Below are 18439 nucleotides of genomic sequence, written 5' to 3' on the forward strand. Positions count from 1 at the left end.
GGTTAGGCTCAGCTCAGGTTTCCCTGTTGCAGGCGAGCGGCCGTTCCAGTGCCAGCAGTGCAGGGTGAGGGTTCTGTTCAGGGTTAGGTTCAGGTTCAGGGTTCTGTTCCGGGTTAGTCTCTGGGTTAGGCTCAGCTTTAGGCTCAGCTTTCCCCTCGCAGGCGAGCGGCCGTTCCAGTGCCAGCAGTGCAGGGTTAGGGTTCGGTTCAGTTTCAGGGTTCGGTTCAGTTTCAGGGTTAGGTTCAGGCTCAGGGTTAGGTTCAGGTTCAGGGTTACAGGTTCAGTTTCAGGGTTCGGTTCAGGTTCAGGGTTAGTCTCTGGTTTAGGCTCAGCTTTAGGCTCAGCTTTCCCGTTCCAGGCGAGCGGCCGTTCCAGTGCCAGCAGTGCGGGGTCAGGGTTCTCTTCAGGTTCAGGGTTAGGTTCAGGTTCAGTTTCAGGGTTCGGTTCAGGTTCAGGGTTATGTTCAGGCTCAGGGTTGGGTTCAGGGTTATGTTCAGGGTTAGTCTCTGGTTTAGGCTCAGCTTTAGGCTCAGCTTTCCCCTCGCAGGCGAGCGGCCGTTCCAGTGCCAGCAGTGCGGGGTCAGGGTTCGGTTCAGTTTCAGGGTTCGGTTCAGTTTCAGGGTTCGGTTCAGGTTCAGGGTTAGGTTCAGTTTCAGGGTTCGGTTCAGGTTCAGGGTTAGGCTCTGGTTTAGGCTCAGCTTTAGGCTCAGCTTTCCCGTTCCAGGCGAGCGGCCGTTCCAGTGCCAGCAGTGCGGGGTCAGCGTTATGTTCAGGTTCAGGGTTAGGTTCAGTTTCTGGGTTCGGTTCAGGTTCAGGGTTATGTTCAGGCTCAGGGTTGGGTTCAGGGTTATGTTCAGGGTTAGGCTGTGGTTTAGGCTCAGGTTTAGGCTCAGCTTTCCCGTTCCAGGCGAGCGGCCGTTCCAGTGCCAGCAGTGCGGGGTGAGGGTCAGGTTCAGGGTCAGTTTCAGGGTTATGTTCAGGGTTAGTCTCTGGTTTAGGCTCAGCTTTAGGCTCAGCTTTCCCTGTTCCAGGCGAGCGGCTGTTCCAGTTCCAGCAGTGCGGGGTCAGGGTTATGTTCAGTGTTAGGCTCTGGTTTAGGCTCAGGTTTAGGCTCAGCTTTCCCGTTGCAGGCGAGCGGCCGTTCCAGTGCCAGCAGTGCAGGGTTAGAGTTCTGTTCAGTTTCAGGGTTAGGTTCAGTTTCAGGGTTCGGTTCAGTTTCAGGGTTCGGTTCAGGTTCAGGGTTAGGTTCAGGCTCAGGGTTGGGTTCAGGGTTATGTTCAGGGTTAGTCTCTGGGTTAGGCTCAGCTTTAGGCTCAGCTTTCCCGTTCCAGGCGAGCGGCCGTTCCAGTGCCAGCAGTGCGGCGCGTCCTTCACACAGAAGGGGAACCTGCTGCGCCACATCAAGCTGCACTCGGGGGAGAAGCCCTTCAAGTGCCCCTTCTGCTCCTACGCCTGCCGGCGCCGCGACGCCCTCAGCGGGCACCTGCGCACCCATTCCGGTGCGTCCGGCTCGGGAACGCCGCCCTTGGCACGGGAATGGGCTGGGAAAGGAAAGGGGGATAACGGCCGGGTTTGGGCTGGGAAAAGGGGGAAAAGGGGGAAAAGGGGGAAAACAGCTGGGTTTGGGGTGGGAATGGGGTGGGAGCAGTGGGAAAAGGGGGAAAAGGGGGAAAACGGCCGGGTTTGGGGTGGGAAAAGGGGGAAAAGGGGGAAAACAGCTGGGTTTGGGGTGGGAAAAGGGGGAAAAGGGGGAAAACAGCCAGTTTTGGGGTGGGAAAAAGGGGAAAAGGGGGAAAAGGGGGAAAACAGCCAGGCTTGGGGTGGGAATGGGGTGGGAAAAGGGGGAAAAGGGGGAAAACGGCCGGGTTTGGGGTGGGAATGGGCTGGGAAAAGGGGGAAAAGGAGGAAAAGGGGGAAAACAGCCAGGTTTGGGGTGGGAAAAGGGGGAAAACAGCCGGGTTTTGGGTGGGAAAAGGGGGAAAAGGGGGAAAACAGCCAGGTTTGGGGTGGGAATGGGGTGGGAGCAGTGGGAAAAGGGGGAAAACAGCCGGGTTTGGGGTGGGAAAAGGGGGAAAACAGCCGGGTTTGGGGTGGGAAAAGGGGGAAAAGGGGGAAAACAGCCGGTTTTTGGGTGGGAAAAGGGGGAAAAGGGGGATAACAGCCGGGTTTGGGGTTTGGGGTTTGGGGAAGCGGCTCCGAGGTCGGGGAATGGTTCAGGACAAGCTCTGGGAGAATTCCCAGCTTTTCCAAAGGGTGGAGCTCTGTGGGAAATGGGGGAGAAATAAAAATTGGGGAGAAATCCAGGCTGGACCCCATGGAAAAATCCCGTCCCATCCCATGGATCCCGTCCCGTCCCTGTTCCAATCCCATCCCATCGATGCCGTCCCACCCCGCAGTCCCTGTTCCTTTTCCCAGCCCATCCCCAAATTCCTCCCACTTTTTCCTCCTCCATCCCCCAATTCCTGTTGATTTTCTCCCCCATTCCCAAATCCCTCCCACTTTTTCCTTCTCCATTCCTCAATTTCTTCCCCATTCCCAAATTCCTTCCATTTTTTTCCCTCCCATTCCCCAATTCCTGTCAGTTTTCTCCCCCATTCCCCAATTTCTCCTCCATTTTCCCAATCCCTTCCATTTTTCCTCCCCATTCCCCAATTCCTGTTGATTTCCTCCTCTATTCCCCAATTTCTCCCCCATTCCCAAATTCCTCCCACTTTTTCCTCCCACATCCCCCAATTCCTGTCGATTTTCTCCCCCATTCCCAAATTCCTCCCACTTTTTCCTCCCCCATTCCCCAATTTCTCCCCCATTCCCCAATCCCTCCTACTCTTTCCTCCCCCATTTTCCCAACCCCTTCCATTTTTCCTCCCCACTTCCCAATTCCTCCCACTTTTTCCTCCTCCATTCCCCAATTTCTCCCCAATTCCTTCAATTTTTCCCTCCCATTCCCAATTCCTGTTGATTTCCTCCCCCATTCCCCAATGTCTCCCACTTTTTCCTCCTCCATCCCCCAATTCCTGTTGATTTTCTCCCCCATTCCCAAATTCCTCCCACTTTCTCCTCCCCCATTCCCCAATTTCTCCCCCATTTCCCAATCCCTTCCATTTTTCCTCCCCCATTCCCCAATCCCTCCCACTTTTTCCTCCTCCATCCCCCAATTCCTCCATTTTCCCAATCCCTTCCATTTTTTTCCCTCCCTTTCCCTAATTCCTGTCAGTTTTCTCCCCCATTCCCCAATTTCTCCCCCATTCCCCAATCCCTCCTACTCTTTCCTCCCCCATTTTCCCAACCCCTTCCATTTTTCTTCCCCATTTTCCCAAATCCCTCCCACTTTTTCCTCCTCCATTCCCCAATTTCTCCCCAATTCCTTCCATATTTCCCTCCCTTTCCCAATTCCTGTTCCTTTTCCCAGCCCATCCCCAAATCCCTCCCACTTTTTCCTCCTCCATTCCCCAATTTCTCCTCCATTCTCCAATTCCTTCCATTTTTTTCCTCCCATTCCCTAATTCCTGTCAATTTTCTCCCCCATTCCCCAATTCCTCCCACATTCCCCAATCCCTTTGATTTTTCCTCCCCATTTCCCAATTCCCTCCCACTTTTTCCTCCCCCATTCCCCAATTTCTCCTCCATTTTCCCAAATTCTTCCATTTTTCCTCCCCATTTCCCAATTCCTGTTGATTTCCTTCCCAATTCCTCCCACTTTTCCCCCTCATTCCTCAATTCCTCCTCCATTCCCAATTCCTGTTGATTTTCTCCCCCATTCCCAAATCCCTCCCACTTTTTCCTCCTCCATCCCCCAATTCCTCCATTTTCCCAATCCCTTCCATTTTTTTCCCCTCCATTCCCCAATCTCTCCCACTTTTTCCTCCTCCATTCCCCAATTTCTCCCCCATTCCCAAATTCCTTCCATTTTTTCCCTCCCATTCCCCAATTCCTGTCAATTTTCTCCCCCATTCCCCAATTTCTCCTCCATTTTCCCAATCCCTTTGATTTTTCCTCCCCCATTCCCAAATCCCTCCCACTTTTTCCTCCCCCAGTCCCCAATTTCTCCTCCATTTTCCCAATTCCTTCCTTTTTTCCCCTCCATTCCCCAATTCCTCTCGATTTCCTCCCCCATTCCCCAATTCCTGTTGATTTTCTCCCCCATTCCTGAATTCCTCCCACTTTTTCCTCCTCCATTCCCCAATTTCTCCCCAATTCCTTCCATTTTTCCTCCCCCATTCCCCAATTCCTGTTGATTTCCTCCTCCATTCCCCAATTTCTTCCCCATTCCCAAATTCCTTCCATTTTTTTCCCTCCCATTCCCCAATTCCTGTCGATTTTCTCCTTTTCCCCAATTTCTCCCCCATTTTCCCAACCCCTTCCATTTTTCCTCTCCCATTCCCAAATCCCTCCCACTTTTTCCTCCCCCATTCCCCAATTTCTCCCCAATTCCTTCCATTTTTCCTCTCCATTCCCCAATTCTTCTCGATTTCCACCCCCATTCCCCAATCCCTCCTACTCTTTCCTCCCCCATTTTCCCAACCCCTTCCATTTTTCCTCCCCACTTCCCAATTCCTCCCACTTTTTCCTCCCCCATTCCCAATTCCTGTTGATTTTCTCCCCCATTCCCAAATCCCTCCCACTTTTTCCTCCTCCATTCCCCAATTCCTCCCACATTCCCCAATCCCTTTGATTTTTCCTCCCCCATTCCCCAATCCCTTTGATTTTTCCTCCTCCATTCCCCAATTTCTCCCCCTTTCCCAAATTCCTCCCACTTTTTCCTCCTCCATTCCCCAATTTCTCCTCCATTTTCCCAACCCCTTCCATTTTTCCTCTCCCCCCCCGATCCCTTCCCCGTGCCCCCATTCCCAGCTCATTCCCAGCCCATTCCCAGCCCATTCCCAGCTCATTCCCAGCTCACTTTTCCCTGTTTCCCAGTCTCCTCTCCCACCGTGGGGAAGCCCTACAAGTGCAGCTCGTGCGGCCGCAGCTACAAACAGCAGAGCAGCCTGGAGGAGCACCGGGAGCGCTGCCACAGCTTCCTGCGGAGCCTCCCTCCGGAAAACCCCGCTCAGCCAGGTCTGATCCCGGGAAATCGAGGGCAGGAAGGGGGCTGGGAGCTGGGAAAGGGGGCTGGGAGCTGGGAAAAGGGGCTGGGAGCTGGGAAAAGGGGCTGGGAGTTGTGGGATCGGGATCGTTTTCCATGGGAAAAGGGTTGGGAGTGAGGGGATTGTGATGCCAAATCCATGGAAAAGGGGTTGGAAAGTGAGGGGAGTGTGATCCTTTTCCATAGGGGGATTGTGATCCCAAATCCATGGAAAAAGGGGCTGGGAGCTGTGGGATCGGGATCGTTTCCCATGGAAAAAGGGTGGGAAAAGAGCAGATTGTGATCCCAAATCCATGGAGAAAGGGGGCTGGAAAGTGAGGGGAGTGGGATCCTTTTCCATGGAAAAAGGGTGGGAAAAGAGGGGATTGTGATCCCAAATCCATGGAGAAAGGGCTGGGAGCTGTGGGATTGTGATCATTTTCCATGGGAAAAGGGCTGGGAGTGAAGGGAGGGATTGTGATCCCAAATCCGTGGAAAAGGGGTTGGAAAGTGAGGGGATTGTGATCCCAAATTCATGGAAAAGGGGGCTGGAAGGTGAGGGGAGTGTGATCCTTTTCCATAGGGGGATTGGGATGCTTTTCCATGGAAAAAGGGTGGGAAAACAGGGGATCGTGATCCCAAATCCGTGGGAAAAGGGCTGGGAGCTGTGGGATCAGGATGCTTTTCCATGGATAAAGCTTCCTGCGGAGCCTCCCTCCGGAAAACCCCGCTCAGCCAGGTCTGATCCCGGGAAATCGAGGGCAGGAAGGGGGCTGGGAGCTGGGAAAGGGGGCTGGGAGCTGGGAAAAGGGGCTGGGAGCTGGGAAAAGGGGCTGGGAGTTGTGGGATCGGGATTGTTTTCCATGGGAAAAGGGTTGGGAGTGAGGGATTGTGATGCCAAATCCATGGAAAAGGGGTTGGAAAGTGAGGGGAGTGTGATCCTTTTCCATAGGGGGATTGTGATCCCAAATCCATGGAAAAAGGGGCTGGGAGCTGTGGGATCGGGATCGTTTTCCATGGAAAAAGGGTGGGAAAAGAGCGGATTGTGATCCCAAATCCATGGAGAAAGGGGGCTGGAAAGTGAGGGGAGTGTGATCCTTTTCCATGGAAAAAGGGTGGGAAAAGAGGGGATTGTGATCCCAAATCCATGGAAAAAGGGCTGGGAGTGAAGGGAGGGATTGTGATCCCAAATCCGTGGAAAAGGGGTTGGAAAGTGAGGGGATTGTGATCCCAAATTCATGGAAAAGGGGGCTGGAAGGTGAGGGGAGTGTGGTCCTTTTCCATAGGGGGATTGGGATGCTTTTCCATGGAAAAAGGGTGGGAAAACAGGGGATCGTGATCCCAAATCCATGGGAAAAGGGCTGGGAGCTGTGGGATCAGGATGCTTTTCCATGGATAAAGCTTCCTGCGGAGCCTCCCTCCGGAAAACCCCGCTCAGCCAGGTCTGATCCCGGGAAATCGAGGGCAGGAAGGGGGCTGGGAGCTGGGAAAGGGGGCTGGGAGCTGGGAAAAGGGGCTGGGAACTGTGGGATCGGGATTGTTTTCCGTGGGAAAGGGGTTGGGAGTGAAGGGATTGTGATGCCAAATCCATGGAAAAGGGGTTGGAAAGTGAGGGGAGTGTGATCCTTTTCCATAGGGGGATCGTGATCCCAAATCCGTGGAAAAAGGGCTGGGAAAAGAGGGGATCGTGATCCCAAATCCGTGGAAAAAGGGGGCTGGAAAGTGAGGGGAATGTGACCCTTTTCCATGGAAAAAGGGTGGGGAGTGAGGGGATTGTGATCCCAAATCCATGGAGAAACGGGGCTGGAAAGTGAGGGGAGCGTGATCCTTTTCCATAGGGGGATTGTGATCCCAAATCCATGGAAAAAGGGTGGGAAAAGAGGGGATTGTGATCCCAAATCCATGGAAGAGGGACTGGAAAGTGAGGGGAGTGTGATCCTTTTCCATGGAAAAAGGGCTGGGAGCTGTGGGATTGTGATCGTTTTCCATGGAGAAAGAGTGGGAAGCGAGGGGATTGTGATCCCAAATCCATGGCAGAGGAGCTGGGAGCTGTGGGATCGGGATTGTTTCCCATGGGAAAAGGGTTGGGAGTGAGCGATTGTGATCCCAAATCCATGGAAAAAGGGTGGGAAAAGAGCGGATTGTGATCCCAAATTCATGGAAAAGGGGGCTGGAAGGTGAGGGGAGTGTGATCCTTTTCCATAGGGGGATTGTGATGCTTTTCCATGGAAAAAGGGTGGGAAAACAGGGGAGTGTGATCCCAAATCCATGGAAAAAGGGCTGGGAGCTGTGGGATCGGGATTGTTTTCCATGGAGAAAGGGTTGGGAGTGAGGGAGGGATTGTGATCCCAAATCCATGGAAAAGGGGGCTGGAAGGTGAGGGGAATGTGATCCTTTTCCATAGGGGGATTGGGATGCTTTTCCATGGAAAAAGGGTGGGAAAAGAGCGGATTGTGATCCCAAATCCATGGAAAAAGGGGGCTGGAAACTGAGGGGAATGTGACCCTTTTCCATGGAAAAAGGGTGGGGAGTGAGGGAGGGATTGTGATCCCAAATCCATGGAAAAAGGGGGCTGGAAAGTGAGGGGATTGTGATCCCAAATCCATGGGAAAAGGAGGGGAAAGAGGGGATCCTGATCCTTTTCCATGGATAAAGAGTGGGGGGAGAGGGAATCGTGACCCTTTTCCATGGAAAAGGGGCTGGGAGTGAAGGGATTGTGATCCCAAATCCATGGGAAAGGGTGGGGAGTGAGGGATTGTGACGTTTTTCCATGGAAAAGGGGCTGGGAGTGAAGGGATTGTGATCCCAAATCCATGGGAAAGGGTGGGGAGTGAGGGATTGTGACGTTTTTCCATGGAAAAAGGGCTGGGAGTTGTGGGATCGTGATGCTTTTCCATGGAAAAGGGTTGGGAAGTGAGGAGATTGTGACCCATTTTCATGGAAAAAGGGTGGGGAATGAGGGAATTGTGATCCCAAATCCATGGGAAATGGGCTGGGAGCTGTGGGATTGTGATCCCAAATCCATGGGAAAGGGTGGGGAGTGAGGGATTGTGATGCTTTTCCATGGAAAAAGGGCTGGGAAGTGCTGGGAACGTGCTCCCGGTGCCGTGAGTCGATGCCACCACCCAGATCCCAAATCCCTGACTCCGAACGCCCATTCCCAGAATTCCCAGGAGCCTTTTCCATGAGCTGCCATTCCCTGGTGTCGGAATGCTGGCTCGGGAGCTGCAGGGAGGCGGAATTTTCCCGGGAAAAAGCCAAAATCGGCGCATTCCCATCTCCTTAGCGCGGTCCCCCCGGAAGCACCGGGATTTTCGGGAGCAGGGACATTGCAGAGCGGGATTCCCAGGAACAGGGAACATGCCAGAGGGGGAATTTTAGGATCAGGGAACATTCCTGATTTGGATTCCCAGGATCAGGGGACATTCGCGGCTGGGATTCTGGGATGCAGGGGCCATTCCAGAGCGGGATTTTCGGGAGCAGGGAATATTCCTGACTGGTGTTCCCGGGCTCAGGGGCCATTCCCAGGCTCAGGGGCCATTCCTGATTGGGATTTTCAGGCTCAGGGGCCATTCCCAGGCTCAGGGGCCATTCCTGATTGGGATTTTCAGGCTCAGGGGCCATTCCCAGGCTCAGGGGCCATTCCCGATTGGGATTTTCAGGATCAGGGGCCATTCCCAGGCTCAGGGGCCATTCCCAATTGGGATTTTCAGGATCAGGGGCCATTCCCAGGCTCAGGCCCATTCCCAATTGGGATTTTCGGCGTCAGGGGCCATTCCCAGTCGGAATTCCCAGGCTCAGGGGCCATTCCCGATTGGGATTTTCAGCATCAGGGGCCATTCCCGCTCGGAATTCCCGGGCTCAGGGCCATTCCTGATCAAGGGCCATTCCCAGGAGCAGGGGACATTTCAGAGCGGGAGTTTTGGGAGCAGGGAACATTCCTGACTGGTGTTCCCAGGCTCAGGGGCCATTCCCGATTGGGATTTTCAGCATCAGGGGCCATTCCCAGGCTCAGGGGCCATTCCCGATTGGGATTTTCAGGATCAGGGGCCATTCCCAGGCTCAGGCCCATTCCCAATTGGGATTTTCGGCGTCAGGGGCCATTCCCAGTCGGAATTCCCAGGCTCAGGGGCCATTCCCAATTGGGATTTTCAGCATCAGGGGCCATTCCCGCTCGGAATTCCCGGGCTCAGGGCCATTCCTGATCAAGGGCCATTCCCAGGAGCAGGGGACATTTCAGAGCGGGAGTTTTGGGAGCAGGGAACATTCCTGACTGGTGTTCCCAGGCTCAGGGGCCATTCCCGATTGGGATTTTCAGCATCAGGGGCCATTCCCAGGCTCAGGGGCCATTCTCGATTGGGATTTTCCAGATCAGGGGCCATTCCTGCTCAGTATTCCCAGCCTCTGGGCCATTCCCAGGAGTGGGGGACATTCCAGAGCAGGATTTTCAGGTTCAGGGGCCATTCCCAATTGGGATTTTCAGGTTCCGGGGCCATTCCCGACTGGGATTTTCAGGCTCAGGGGCCATTCCCGATTGGGATTTTCCGGATCAGGGGCCATTCCCGGGCTCAGGGGCCATTCCTGATTGGGATTTTCAGGCTCAGGGGCCATTCCAGAGCAGGATTTTCAGGATCAGGGGCCATTCCCACTCGGGATTTTCAGGCTCAGGGGCCATTCCAGAGCGGGATTTTCAGGCTCAGGGGCCATTCCAGAGCAGGATTTTCAGGATCAGGGGCCATTCCCACTCGGGATTTTCAGCATCAGGGGCCATTCCCGCTCGGTATTCCCGGGCTCAGGGGCCATTCCCGCTCGGTATTCCCGGCTCGCGGCCATTCCCAGCCGCTTTTCCCGCGGCCGTGACGGGGCTACCGGGCACACCCGCGGGGCTACCGGGCACACCCGCGGGGCTACCGGGCACACCCGCGGGCCGATCCCAGCGCTGAAGCCGCCTCCTCTCCCTCCCCCCCAGCGGCAGGAGCGGGCCCCGCTGGAAGCAGGAGGGATCCGGGAGCGGCTGCCGGCACCGAGGGGACACGCACGGGGTAAGCTCGGGGGCCCGGCAGCCGCTCCCAGGGGCCCTCCCATCCCGGAGCTCCCGTCCCGCCCGCTCATCCCGGGATTTCTTTGTTTGTATTCCAGGAGAGGAAATCCGGGAGCTGGACATGGTGCCTGAGGCGCTGCTGCACCCCGAGCGCCCCACCTTCATCGAGCGCCTGGCCGGCAGCTTCACCAAGAGGAAACGCTCCACGCCGCAGAAATTCGTGGGTAAGGGGATGGGGTTTTCCAGGGAAAAGATGGAAAAATCCGCTCGGGAGATGAATCAGGAATGGTTTGGCGAGGGAGGGAGGGGGGGGAGGGGGAGCGGGGCCGGGAGCGGCGTCGGAAGGGGAATCCCCACACAAAGGCCTCGAGATGAGGCTCAAATGAACAGAAAAGCTCCTCAAATTAATAAAAAACCGGCTCAAAAAATAAAAAAGCAATAAATTGAAATTAAAAGAAAAGCAGCTCTTTTTTTTAAAAAAAAGGCTTTAATTAAAAAAACTCGCATTTAAAAAAACCCCACATTAAATAAAAAAAACCCTCAAATTACCCCCCCCCCCTCCACCCCCACGCCTCAAATTAACAAAAACCCAAGAGGAAACGCTCCACGCCACAGAAATTCGTGCGTGAGGGGCTGGGGTTTTCCAGGGAAAAGATGGAAAAATCCTCAGGGAGATGAGGAGCGGCCTCAGGGATTTGTGGGGCTTGGGGGGGGCCGGGAGCGGTGCCGGAAGGGGAATCCCCACACAAAGGCCTCAAAGTGGCCTCAAATTAACTAAAAACCCCTCAAATTAACATAAAACCTGCTCAAAATTAATTTTAAAAACCCTGATATTAAAAGAAAAGCAACTCATTTTAAAAAACCCCCCTAAATTTAAAAAGTCTCCCCTCACATTGAACAATCCCTCAAATGAACCCCACAAATTAACAAAAAACCCCTCAAATTAACTAAAAACCCCTCAAATTAACAAAAAACCTGCTCAAAATTATTGAAAACCAAACCTGGAATTAAAAGAAAAGGAACTCATTTTAAAAAACTCTTAAATTTAAAAAAACTCCCCTCACATTAAACAATCCCTCAAATTAACCCCACAAATCAGCAAAAAAAACCTCAAATTAACTAAAAACCTGCTCAAAATTAATGAAAACCAAACCTGAAAGAAAAGGAACTCATTTTAAAAAACTCTTAAATTTAAAAAATCTCCCCTCACGCTGAAAAAACCCCACATTAAATCAAAAAAGCCCTCAAATTAACAAAAAAACTGCTCAAAATTAATAAAAAACCCCCTGATATTAAAAGAAAAGCAACTCATTAAAAAAAACCTTAAATTTAAAAAGTCTCCCCTCACATTAAACAATCCCTCAAATTAACCCCACAAATTAACAAAAAAACCCTCAAATTAACAAAAACCCCCTCAAATTAACAAAAAACCTGCTCAAAATTAATGAAAACCAAACCTGGAATTAAAAGAAAAGGAACTCATTTTAAAAAACTCTTAAATTTAAAAAATCTCCCCTCACATTGAAAAAACCCCACATTAAATCAAAAAAACCCTCAAATTAACAAAAAAACTGCTCAAAATTAATAAAAAAACCCCCTGATATTAAAAGAAAAGCAACTCATTAAAAAAACCCTTTAAATTAAAAAAACTCCCCTCACATTAAACAATCCCTCAAATTAACCCCACAAATCAGCAAAAAAACCCTCAAATTAACTAAAAACCTGCTCAAAATTAATTTAAAAACCCCTGATATTGAAAGAAAAGCAACTCATTTTAAAAAACCCTTAAATTTAAAAAGTCTCCCCTCACACTGAAAAACCCCACATTAAATCAAAAAAGCCCTCAAATTAACAAAAAACCTGCTCAAAATTAATTTTAAAAACCCTGATATTAAAAGAAAAGCAACTCATTAAAAAAAAACTTAAATTTAAAAAGTCTCCCCTCACATTAAACAATCCCTCAAATTAACCCCACAAATTAACAAAAAACCCCTCAAAATTAACAAAAAACCCCTCAAATTAACAAAAAACCTGCTCAAAATTAATGAAAACCAAACCTGAAAGAAAAGGAACTCATTTTAAAAAACTCTTAAATTTAAAAAATCTCCCCTCACACTGAAAAAAACCCACATTAAATCAAAAAAGCCTTCAAATTAACAAAAAACCTGCTCAAAATTAATTTTAAAAACCCTGATATTAAAAGAAAAGCAACTCATTTTAAAAAACCTTTAAATTTAAAAAATCTCCCCTCACATTAAACAATCCCTCAAATTAACCCCACAAATCAGCAAAAAAACCCTCAAATTAACTAAAAACCTGCTCAAAATTATTGAAAAACAAACCTGAAATTGAAAGAAAAGGAGCTCATTTTAAAAAACCTTTAAATAAAAAAAATCTCCACATTGAAAAACCCTCAAATTAACCCCACAAATTAACAAAAAACCCCTCAAATTAACAAAAAACCTGCTCAAAATTAAAAAAAAACCAAACCTGAAATTAAAAGAAAAGGAACTCATTTTAAAAAACCCTTAAATTTAAAAAATCTCCCCTCACACTGAAAAAAACCCACATTAAATCAAAAAAACCCCACAAATTAACAAAAAAACACTCAAACCCCACACCAAGGCCTCAAAGTGGGCCTCAAAGTAAGAAAAAACCTTAAATAATTTTTTAAAAACCCCTTAAATTAAAAAGATCCCCCTCAAATTAAAAAATTCTCCCCCTGAATTAGAGGAAAACCACCTTAAATTAAAAAAAACGCTCAAATTTTTCAAAACCCTCTCGAATTTAAAAAAACGCTCCTCAAATGAACAAAAAACTCCTCAAATGAACAAAAAACCCCTCGCATTTAGAAGGTCCCCCTCAAATTAAAAACTTCTCCCCTCAAAAGGAAAAATAACCCCTCAAATTTAAAAAAAACCTCCTTAAATTGAAACAATCCCCCCTCAAATGAAGAAAAACCCGCTCAAATTAACAAAAAGCCCTCCAATTAAAAAAATCCCCCTTCATGTTAAAAAATACTCCCTTAAATGAACATGAAACCACTCAAATTAACAAAAACCTCCTCAAATTAACAAAACGCCCTCATATTAAAAAAATCTCCCCTCATAGAAAGAAGAAACTCTCAAAGTAAAAAAAACCCCTTAAAATAAAAAGAAAAACACCCTCAAATGAAAAAAACCTCAAAAAATTCTCCCCTCGAATTAAAAAAAAACCACCCTTAAATTACAAAAAACAAGTTCAACTTTTTAAAAGTCCTGAAACTTAAAAAATCCTCATCAAATTTTTAAAAAAATCTCCTCAAAGTAAAAAAAAATCCCTCAACTTAAAAAAAAACCCTTCAAATTAAAAAAAAACGCCTCAAATTAAAAAAAAACCACAACCCTATCAATAAAAAATTCCCCCCTCAAATATTGGATATTCCTGGAATTTTTGGGCCATTCCCCCCACTTCTCTCCCCTCCCCCTGTTATTTATGAACCTTTTGGGTTGTATTTTGATAACTTTGGGGTTTTTACCTCCCCCCCCCCAAAAAAAAAAAAAAATCCCACTGGAATTTTGGAGACCTTTCCCCAGCTCCCGGCCCCATTCCCAGGAAAAATGAACCCAAAATTTGGGGCTGAACCCCCTTAGGACCCCCCAGCCTGAGGGGAGCTGCTAAATCCCAAACTTAATCCAAGGAATTCCTGGAATGGGACACGGGGACCCCCCCCCTCAGGATCATTCCAGGATCATTCCCAAATCCCTCCCCCACTGGATTTGGGGTCTCCTCATAGTCCTGATCCCGACCCCAACCCCAAACCTGCCCCATCCCAACCCCTCTTTTGCCATTTTTCTCCCCCGTTGCCCAATTCCTGCTGCTTTTCTCCCTCATTATTTCCAATACTGGGGGGCTGAGGGCCCACTCCAACCCCTGTCTCTGATTTTGGGGTGCTCTGGGGGATCGTGGAACCCCAAACCTGCCCACCCCAACCCCTGTCTCTGATTTTGGGATGATCTGAGGGATCGTGGAACCCCAAACCTGCCCACCCCAACCCCTGTCTCTGATTTTGGGGTGCTCTGGGGGATCGTGGAACCCCAAACCTGCCCACCCCAACCCCTCTCTCTGATTTTGGGGTGCTCTGGGGGATCGTGGAACCCCAAACCTGCCCACCCCAACCCCTGTCTCTGATTTTGGGGTGCTCTGGGGGATCGTGGAACCCCAAACCTGCCCACCCCAACCCCTGTCTCTGATTTTGGGGTGCTCTGGGGGATCGTGGAACCCCAAACCTGCCCACCCCAACCCCTGTCTCTGATTTTGGGATGATCTGAGGGATCGTGGAACCCCAAACCTGCCCACCCCAACCCCTGTCTCTGATTTTGGGATGATCTGAGGGATCGTGGAACCCCAAACCTGCCCACCCCAACCCCTGTCTCTGATTTTGGGGTGCTCTGGGGGATCGTGGAACCCCAAACCTGCCCACCCCAACCCCTGTCTCTGATTTTGGGATGATCTGAGGGATCGTGGAACCCCAAACCTGCCCACCCCAACCCCTCTCTCTGATTTTGGGGTGCTCTGGGGGTTTCCCCATCCTACCCCAACCCTTCTCTCCGATCTGGGGATGCTCTGGGGGCTCCCAAAACCCCAAACCCCTGTCTCTGACTTTGGGGTGCCCTGGGGGTGCCCCCATCCCATCCCAAGCCCCTCTCTCTGACTTGGGGGTGTCCCAACCCCACCCCATCCCCTCTCTCTGACTTTGGGGTGCCCTGGAGGTGTCCTCGCCCCACCCCAACCCCTCTCTCTGATTTTGGGGTGCCCTGGGGGTGCCCCCATCCCACTCCAACCCCTCTCTCTGACTTTGGGGATCTCTGGGGCTGTCCCCGCCCCGCCCCAACCCCTCTCTCTGACTTTGGGGTGCCCTGGGAGTGCCCCCATCCCATCCCATCCCACCCCAACCCCTCTCTCTGACTTTGGGGTGCCCTGGGAGTGCCCCCATCCCACCCCAACCCCTCTCTCTGACTTTGGGGTGCCCTGGGGGTGTCCCCGCCCCACCCCAACCCCTGTCTCCGCCCCACAGGCGAGAAGCAGATGCGCTTCGCCCTCTCGGAGCTGCCGTTCGATGTCAGCCCGGGCTTCGAGAAGGACGTGGACGTGGTCCCTGCCCGCGGCCACCCCCTGGACCCGCCCTACGCCGGGCCCCTGTCCCTGCTGGGCGCCGGGGACCCTCTGCGGCCGCTCCGCCTGGCCACGAACTGCATCACCGAGGTGACCCCGGTCATCAGCTCCGTCTACACCCAGATCCAAGCGCTGCCCGCCCGCCTGGAGCTGCCGCGGGGCCGCGAAGCTTCCGAGGACGGCCCGGAAGGGATCCCGGTGATCTTCCGCAGCCGCGATCCCGGAGGCTCCCCTTCCAACGGCTGCCAGGACTCCACGGACACCGAGAGCATCCAGGAGGAGCGGCCGGGCGGCAGCAGCCGGCACAGCCCCGCGTTCGCCAAAGAGGAGCCCAAGGAGGGGCCCGAGGGGGCGGCGCGGTGCTTCCCGAAGGATTCGCTGCGGGTGCTCAACGAGGACGGCGAGCAGCTGCGGGCCTTCTGCTGCGAGCACTGCCGGGTGCTGTTCCTGGACCACGTCATGTTCACCATCCACATGGGCTGCCACGGCTTCAGGGACCCTTTCGAGTGCAACATCTGCGGCTACCGCAGCCAGGACCGGTACGAGTTCTCCTCCCACATCGTGCGCGGCGAGCACAAAATCTGAGCTTGGAAAATCCCCTCCTCAAATTCCCCGGTTTTCCCCTCCCACATCGTGCGCGGCGAGCTCAAAATGTGAGGTTGGGAAAATCGCCCCGCCTCCAATTTCCTGGTTTTTCCCCATTTTCCCCTCCCACATCGCGCGCGGCGAGCTCGAAATGTAAGGTTGGAAAAGTCGCCCCGCCTCCAATTGCCCGATTTGCCCCGATTTTCCCCCATTTTCCCCGATTTTCCCCTGTTTCCCCTCCCACATCGTGCGCGGCGAGCTCGAAATGTGAGGTTGGGAAAATCGCCCCGCCTCCAATTTCCTGGTTTTTCCCCATTTTCCCCTCCCACATCGCGCGCGGTGAGCTCGAAATGTGAGGTTGGAAAAGTCGCCCCGCCTCCAATTGCCCGATTTGCCCCGGTTTTCCCCCATTTTTCCCGGTTTTCCCCGGTTTTCTCCTCCCATATCGCGCGCGGCGAGCTCGAAATGTGAGGTTGGAAAAGTCGCCCCGCCTCCAATTGCCCGATTTTCCCCGGTTTTCCCCAATTTTCCCCCATTTTCCCCGGTTTTCCCCTCCCACATTGTGCGCGGCGAGCTCGAAATGTGAGGTTGGGAAAATCGCCCCGCCTCCAAGTGCCCGATTTTCCCCGGTTTTCCCCGATTTTCCCCCATTTTCCCCGATTTTCCCCTCCCACATCGTTGCGGCGAGCTCGAAATGTGAGGTTGGAAAAGTCGCCCCGCCTCCAATTGCCCGATTTTCCCCGGTTTCCCCCCATTTTCCCCTCCCCGTCTTTAGTGCGGCCCCTCCCATCCTTAGGGCGTGGAACTGTTGGGTTGTGTTGTTTTTATTTTTTTCTTTTATACTCCTTTGCACTGACTTTGGCTATAAAAACAACAACAACAACAAAAAAAGTATTTAAAAACAACAAAAAAACACCCAAAACCAGAACCCCACCCCAAAAAAACGACCGGCCCCGCCTAGGGGGAGACCTTAATCCGCTTTTTTATTGACGGAATTATTTAAATATTGAATAGGAACGGACTTTTTTTTTTGTGCTTTTTTCCCCCCCCTTTGCCCCCATTATTTATTAAGCTTTTCGGTTGCTCTTTTGATAATTCTTGGGGGTTTTTTCACCCCAAAAAAAAAAAAAAAAAAAAAAAAAAAAAAGAAAGAAAGAAAAAAGATGAAGAAGACAAAAAAAAAAAGGTCTCACTTGAATTTTGGAGACTGTTCCCCCCCCTGCCCCGCCCCCGCCGGCTCCGAGTCCGGCACTGCCCGGCCCCATTCCCGGGCTAAAGGAACCTCAAAATTCGGTGCTAAACCCCCCCCCCCCCCCCCCATCCGGGACCCCCCAAACCCCGGCCTGACCCCCCCAGCCCGGGGGGAGCTGCCCCGTCCCGAGCTTTAACCGGGAAACCCCAAAATGGGACGTGGGGACCCCCTGGCATCCCCCAGGATCCTTCCCGGATTCCCCCCGAACCCCTAAAAATGAAGGATGAGGGTCCCGGCTTGGATCCTGGGGTCTCCTCCTCCTCCTCGGCACATGCAGGGTGGGACCCCCAAATCTGGGACCCCCAGGAACACCCCCGAGTTTGGGGTCTGACAAAGGGGGGGAGCTCAGAGGACCCCAAATCCCAGCCCCCCTCAGACCTGGGGACCCCACCAGCCCCATGGGGACCCCACCCCTCCGTGCTGGGGGACGCCTTGCTGCAGCCCCCCCACCCATCTGGGGTCCCCCCACTCCCCAACCCTTCCGATCTGGGGGACCCCCGGCCATGGGGACCCCCAGTCACAGCCCCCCCACCCGTGGGGTCACCCCAGCCCCCAGAACTGGGGGATCCCCCCCAGTGGGGACCCCCAGCCCAAGCCCCACCCCTCAATGTTGGGGGGACCCCTCGCTGCAGCCCCCCCACCCATGGGGTCCCCCCAGCCCCCACCCCTTGGAATTGGGGACCGCCACCCCAAACCTTCAGTGCTGGGGACCCCCAATTGCAGCCCCTCACCCTTGAGGACCCCCCCCTATCCCTTGGGACTGGGGCACCCCTCACTGCAGCCCCCCCACCCATGGGGACCCCCACCCACAATGACCCCCAGAACCCCCCCCCCCCCCCACCTCAGTACTGGGGACCCCCCAGAACTGCGGCCCCCCAACCTCAGCCCCTCACCTATACAAGACCCCAACCCCAGAACCGCAGGACCCCTCACTGCATCCCCCCCACCCATGGAGACCCCACCCCTCAATTCTGGGGTCCCCTCCCTCAGCTCTGGGGTCCCCCCACCCCATTTTCCCCCCGGCGGGGGTCCCGCATCCCCCGGCCCAGGATGCATAAAACGCCCCCGCGGTGGCTGCGGGGGCCAAACCAAAGCTGTCCCCGGCGAGGGGACACCACGAGCACCTCAGCAGCGCCCGCTGCCCCCCCCTGCGCCCCCCCTTCCCTGCTTTTTTGGGGATTTTGGGGCATTTTCCCCCTTTTTCCCCACCTCTTCTCCCCCTCCTCCCCAGCGCCTGGCAGCTCGGGGGGGAGGGGGGCTCGGGGCAGGGGGGTCCCCCTGTTCCCAGCTGCCCTTTTGGGGGTGCCCACGGCCCCCACCCCTCCCCCAGCGCCCAGACCAA

At 52.7% G+C, this 18439-nt stretch overlaps 1 protein-coding gene and 2 long non-coding RNA genes across 11 annotated transcripts in view; 2 read left to right on the forward strand and 1 right to left on the reverse strand.

The window, feature by feature from the left end:
* Positions 1-16992, forward strand: part of IKZF4 (IKAROS family zinc finger 4) — a 51586-nt gene extending 34594 nt beyond the window's left edge. For 3 of the 8 annotated variants that reach the window (XM_032094190.1, XM_032094191.1, XM_032094192.1), the window contains 4 exons: positions 1332-1499; positions 4918-5058; positions 10205-10330; positions 15163-16122. In XM_032094190.1, coding sequence (XP_031950081.1) covers positions 1332-1499; positions 4918-5058; positions 10205-10330; positions 15163-15845 — 1118 coding nt within the window. In that variant the 3' untranslated portion in view covers positions 15846-16122. Of the gene's footprint in view, positions 1-1331; positions 1500-4917; positions 5059-10034; positions 10108-10204; positions 10331-15162 lie in introns of all 8 variants that reach the window. The other 5 variants (XR_004237071.1, XR_004237072.1, XR_004237073.1 and 2 more) reach the window with 5 other exon arrangements.
* On the forward strand, positions 6323-7153 carry LOC116436800. 2 transcript variants are annotated; one of them, XR_004237074.1, is made up of 2 exons: positions 6323-6935; positions 6977-7153. It is a non-coding gene; the product is annotated as an uncharacterized LOC116436800 (long non-coding RNA). The 2 variants fall into 2 exon arrangements; XR_004237075.1 differs by having other exon boundaries at positions 7021-7153.
* Positions 11750-12612, reverse strand: LOC116436801. The gene is made up of 3 exons (XR_004237076.1): positions 12597-12612; positions 12138-12163; positions 11750-11828 (listed from the first exon to the last, which is right to left on the reverse strand). It is a non-coding gene; the product is annotated as an uncharacterized LOC116436801 (long non-coding RNA).
* Positions 16993-18439: the final 1447 nt, after the last annotated feature.

Source organism: Corvus moneduloides, chromosome 30 (genome assembly GCF_009650955.1).
Source record: "Corvus moneduloides isolate bCorMon1 chromosome 30, bCorMon1.pri, whole genome shotgun sequence".
Classification (NCBI taxonomy): Eukaryota; Metazoa; Chordata; class Aves; order Passeriformes; family Corvidae; genus Corvus; species Corvus moneduloides.